The sequence below is a fragment of the Elephantulus edwardii genome, unplaced genomic scaffold (genome assembly GCF_000299155.1).
Source record: "Elephantulus edwardii isolate Elephantulus edwardi_28Jun2011 unplaced genomic scaffold, EleEdw1.0 scaffold00009, whole genome shotgun sequence".
Taxonomy (NCBI): domain Eukaryota; kingdom Metazoa; phylum Chordata; class Mammalia; order Macroscelidea; family Macroscelididae; genus Elephantulus; species Elephantulus edwardii.
The window spans coordinates 34646804-34651728 of NW_006399759.1; the positions used below are offsets into that span (position 1 = coordinate 34646804).

Genomic DNA, 4925 nt, shown 5'->3' on the forward strand with positions numbered 1-4925 from the left:
AGTGTGTTGAACATTCTTGGTTGAACTGGACCGAGAACACTGCCATCAATGGGTGAGATACCACTTGTGCGCAGGGAGACGCTTTAGGGGGGCGTGTCTTCCCGTTCTAAAGGTTCCCATGGAGAAGGAGGTGCTCGCTAGCTGGGCAGCTCGCCAGGTCTCCCAGGCAATGAGAGAGAACTTAAGCTTGAGGGAGGGAGTGCAAGCCGTTGGGCAGAATGGAGGCCAAGGCTAACAGTCTTCTGTCACCGAGACCCAGCACCATTCTGAGCCTGGACGCCAGGCTGGGCGTTGACACGACCTTTGCCGTCAAAGTGTTTTTTACCGCGCTCTACGTGCTTATCTTTGCGCTCGGCACAGTGGGCAATGCGCTGTCCATCCTCGTGGTGCTGAAGGCGCGCGCTAGGGCTCCCATTCGCTTGCGCTACCATGTGCTGAGCCTGGCGCTCTCTGCCCTGCTGCTGCTGGTGGTCAGCGTGCCCATGGAGCTCTACAACTTCGTCTGGTTTCATTACCCCTGGATCTTCGGAGACCTGGGCTGCCGCGGTTACTACTTCGTTCACGAGCTGTGCACCTACACCACCATCCTCAGCGTGACCAGTCTGAGCGCAGAGCGCTGCCTGGCCGTGTGCCAGCCCCTGTGCGCTCGCCGCCTGCTGACTCCGCGCAGGACCCGGACTCTACTCGTGACCGTCTGGGTCGCCTCGCTGGGCTTCGCCTTACCCGTGACCGTCATCATGGGACAGAAACACGAGCTGGAGACTCTGAGTGGGGAGCCAGATCCCGCCTCCCGTGTGTGCACGGTGCTAGTGAGCCGCACAACGCTCCAGGCCTTCATCCAGGTAAAGGCAAGGCTAAGAGCAGACGCAAGGAGCAGAGGAGGAGTTAGCCTCATCCCACACACCTCTTTAGTGCTTAAGCCATCCAGAAAGTTGGGTGTCACTGGCTTCATTTTACAGGAGTCTAAGGGATACACTTAGGCAAGGTGGAAATCGTAAGAGAAATCCCGATTTGAATTCAAGATTGAATCTGAAAGTGTATGATCTTACCATACAAAATACCTATACTTTATAGGGTATAAAATTACCTGAGAAGCTTGTTAAAAATTTGGATTCTACGACCCCTATTGGCTTCTGATTTAGTGCGCCCTGAAGCCAGCATTCAAACAAGTTCGCAAAGTGGAAGTAGGAGAAGGATTTCTGTTGCCAGCACCAGAGTTTCAGTGGGGCAGGAAAAAGGCATTCTGGATCTGGATTTTGGAGCTCATGCTCAGGCCCCTAGCCTCGCAACAGTCATTGCCCTTACAATGTCTTCCTCCCCGTCTTGCCTCTGCCTTGCCTCCCCAAAATGCTTCATTCCAATCCCCACACATAGTTAATTTATTATTTTCGGGCATTCAAGTGAAAGATCTTCCCTCTGTTCTCCTCCCTCTGACCCTTATACAAAGTGAAGCTCTAGAATAAAGGCTTCTTTCAACATGCCAACCTTCAGGGCTCTCTCCACCTTTCTTCTGAATCTCTCAACATGTAATGCACCTGTGGCTCTTTGAATGCCTTTTCTGAAAGCGATTCCACCTCTTGTTTTAGTGATGTCTCAGGTTACACATGACATGGTGTGGATTTGCGGGATAGAGGCAGCTCTGGTCCAGTTATATGCTGAAGAAAAAAAATGTTTTTGTAACTTAATTTTCATCTCTGTAGGGTGAGAATTATAATAATGTCTTGCTCTCATTTATTTTTTAAGAGAAAACTTATATTTACTGTAAAAATTTTCAACACATTTAAACAATGAATATATTAAAAATAACAAAAGTCAAAAAGGTGTTTGAAGACAAGTAAATGCTGAAACTTTCAACTCTCTACATTAACCTATGAATGAGTGACATCCACTTCCTAAACAACATGCCTCTGGAAACTCTATGAACTTTGATAAATGACGGTAGTTATAGAAAGGCTTCAAGCCTTTTGTTCATAGGGTTGCTATGAGTTGTGCTCGACTAGAAGGCAATCAACAACAAACAGCAATGAAAATGTGTAATTCTTTTTGGGTGGTGTTATTTAAAAATGGATAAAAGTAGCTCATAGCATATGCTGTTGTTATTGTTATATGCCATCAAGACAGAACCTGCTCATAGCAGATCCTCCAACGAGTTTTCAGAGGCTATGAATCATACAGGATGAAATTGCCCATCCTTCTCCATGGAGCAGCCGGTGAAATGAAACCACTCACACAACACCTTATTCACCAGATTACAAGAGCTCTGTAGCATATATAAATGGCTTTTATTGCTTCACGTGTTTTTACCTGTGCATTTCAGAGCTCAATTATGACTTAAATTAATGTTGTTATCCACCATCAAGTCAGAACTGACCCAGAAGCAGTAAATCACATGGCAGAAGATTCCCTAGAGCTCCCTATGGTTTAAATAGTAGATTTTTACTTATTTTAATTGGTCTTTATTCTGTCACTTATTAACATTTCATTTTATAACAATAATCACCAGTGGAGAATACCATTATTTAGGGAATTCTGGTAGCCTAGTGGTAAGAAACTTCGCTGCAATCCTGAAGGCATGTGGTTCGAAACCACGACTTGCTCTGCGGGAGAAAGATGGGCAGTCTCCTCGTGTGTGATTAGCTGCCTCTGAAAACCTGCTAGAGGGGCAGCTATGGGTCAGTTCCGAATCAATGGTACACAACAAAACAAACAACAAATGCCATTTTTTTTTTTTGCAACAGTCTAGAAACCGCACCATACTGTCCCTTTCCCATCACCTGACCAATTATTTAGTCAACTTTTCTCCCTCCGTCTCCCTTCCATCCCTACCTGTCAACCCTCTGCAACTGTTTCTATCTGTGGGTAAAACTTCTTCTCTCCTTCTTTCTTTCAAACCTTTACCCATCGATCAGTTATACATTTTCTGTTCCAGACTAATTGTCCTACGTGCACTGTTTGATAGTCCATTAGATCTTTTATTTCAATTTAAATATAATATTTATACCATCTAATTCTAGAGGGCCCAAGGGGGTGGAAATTTTATGCATTCATAACAGCATCATTAAATGATCTATATTAAAAGGATGATATTGTAGGAAATACATTTTCATGAAACTTCAGGAAGAGTGAATTTGGCATCAGTGAAATAACAGTTACCTCTTTTAAAAACTCAACAAAAATACTTGGCAAGGGAGAAAGCAGAGATGAATGCCCTCCTGATATAGATGAGCTGGCTCAACTTCTGTCAAAGCTGAACTACCCCTGCCCGTGGCCCCGGTCCCTCCCTGAGCCCTCGCCATCTAACTCTTCTCACCTGGGGACTGTGCATTACAGCCGCAGAGCAGCACAGCACACTCAGCTTCCCCCAGCGTCTTCCACTCCAGTTCTCAGCTGCAGCAGAATAGAAATTGCACTGCTGCTCATACCTTAAAGCAAATGTGAAACATGACAATTAACCCTACGACGACATGTTCAAAATGACTGGTAGCCATGTCCACAACTTCTCCCAGATTGAGGTCATCGCTTCCAGGTTATACCTATTTTGGAGTCACACTCAGGGTAAAAAAGGTTCTGAGTAAGGTTTTCATTTGTTTAAACGACTTGCACAGTTTACTGGATCTGAGTGCATTTTCTTTTTTTCAGTAATAGTCGTGTTGACACTGAAAGGTGCAAGGGTAAGCATTTGACATTATATGTAGTGACTGCTTCATTGATGGCATTATCTACTAAATAGCGTGGAAAAGGGGTTTGACTTGAAACATACAATATATTTTAACACAATAAAATAACTAAGGATTATGGTAACAAATTTTTTGGTGTGTCTTATTTAGTGGGTTGATTCTCTTTCCATCTTAATCAGTGTTCTTAGAACAATCAAATTGCTCATGATACTTGTCTTTGTAATTTTTGCTTAATTTGAATGAAAGTTTGTAGAGCAAATTGGTTTTCCATTCAACAATTCATGTTTTGAATTTTGACATTGACTTCAAGTCTCACAATATAATATCTTTCTTTCCACTTCTTCCTTGTATTTATCACTTCCATTCATTCTTTTTAACTTTTTTATTTTAAATTTATTTTAATGAAAGTTTACAGAGACTTTGTTTTTTGGTTTTTGGTTTTGTTTTTTTTTATGCTTAGACATTTTATTTGAGGCATGCTGGAACAGACCTAGGGAAGGAAACCAACCTGGTTAACAGGTGTGCATGTGATACAAGCCACTGTCACAGAATTAACAGTCCAGAAAGCATTGTCAGACAAATATCGGCTAGAAAAAAAATAAGTTCCAACAATGTAAATGTCCAACTGGGAGACACCACACTGGCAAACATTGGCAAATCCTGCTATCCAGACTCCTTTATGGAATTTCCACGACCAGTTAGAAACCTGCTTTAAGTCTGGGCTGTGTAAAACACCAGTGCTGTGCCCCATAGGAAGATGTGGAGCACGGAGGCCCCAGGGCAAGCCTGCTGGAAACCTGCCCACCTCTGTTGTCACTGACACCCTTAACCGTTTGGAGAGTTAAAGCCACAGTTCAGAGATGGCTGCCTCAGTCATTAATAGCTAGCACTGGTGTCATCTGCAGCAAGTAAGCAAAACAGATTTATGTCATCAGCACTCCTCTGTGCATTCTGGCACATAATGTGTAGCAAAAGCATCTTCGAGAGCTGTTTAAGGGAACATAATAGGCATAAAAAAAATACAAAAAACCAAAGTAGCATTCACTCAAGTTTTATCCTAAGAGAGGAGGAAAAAGTAATTATGCAAAAGCAACAATTAACGTGGTCAGGGCAACATTTTCAGCTTAAAAACTAAACCAGTGGCAAAAAGCCAAAGCCGCACAAAGCAACATAAGATGCAAACACTCTTCAGAAAACACATAACTGACCATTCAGAGAAATGTTAACATTGGTATGTTCTTTCCAATA

General features: G+C 42.9%; 1 protein-coding gene across 1 annotated transcript in view; it reads left to right on the forward strand.

Moving 5' to 3' along the window:
- The first annotated feature begins 218 nt into the window (after positions 1–218).
- Positions 219–4925, forward strand: part of NTSR2 (neurotensin receptor 2) — a 15387-nt gene continuing 10680 nt past the window's right edge. Inside the window, 1 exon segment of the mRNA XM_006880728.1 lies at positions 219–842. Coding sequence (XP_006880790.1) covers positions 219–842 — 624 coding nt within the window.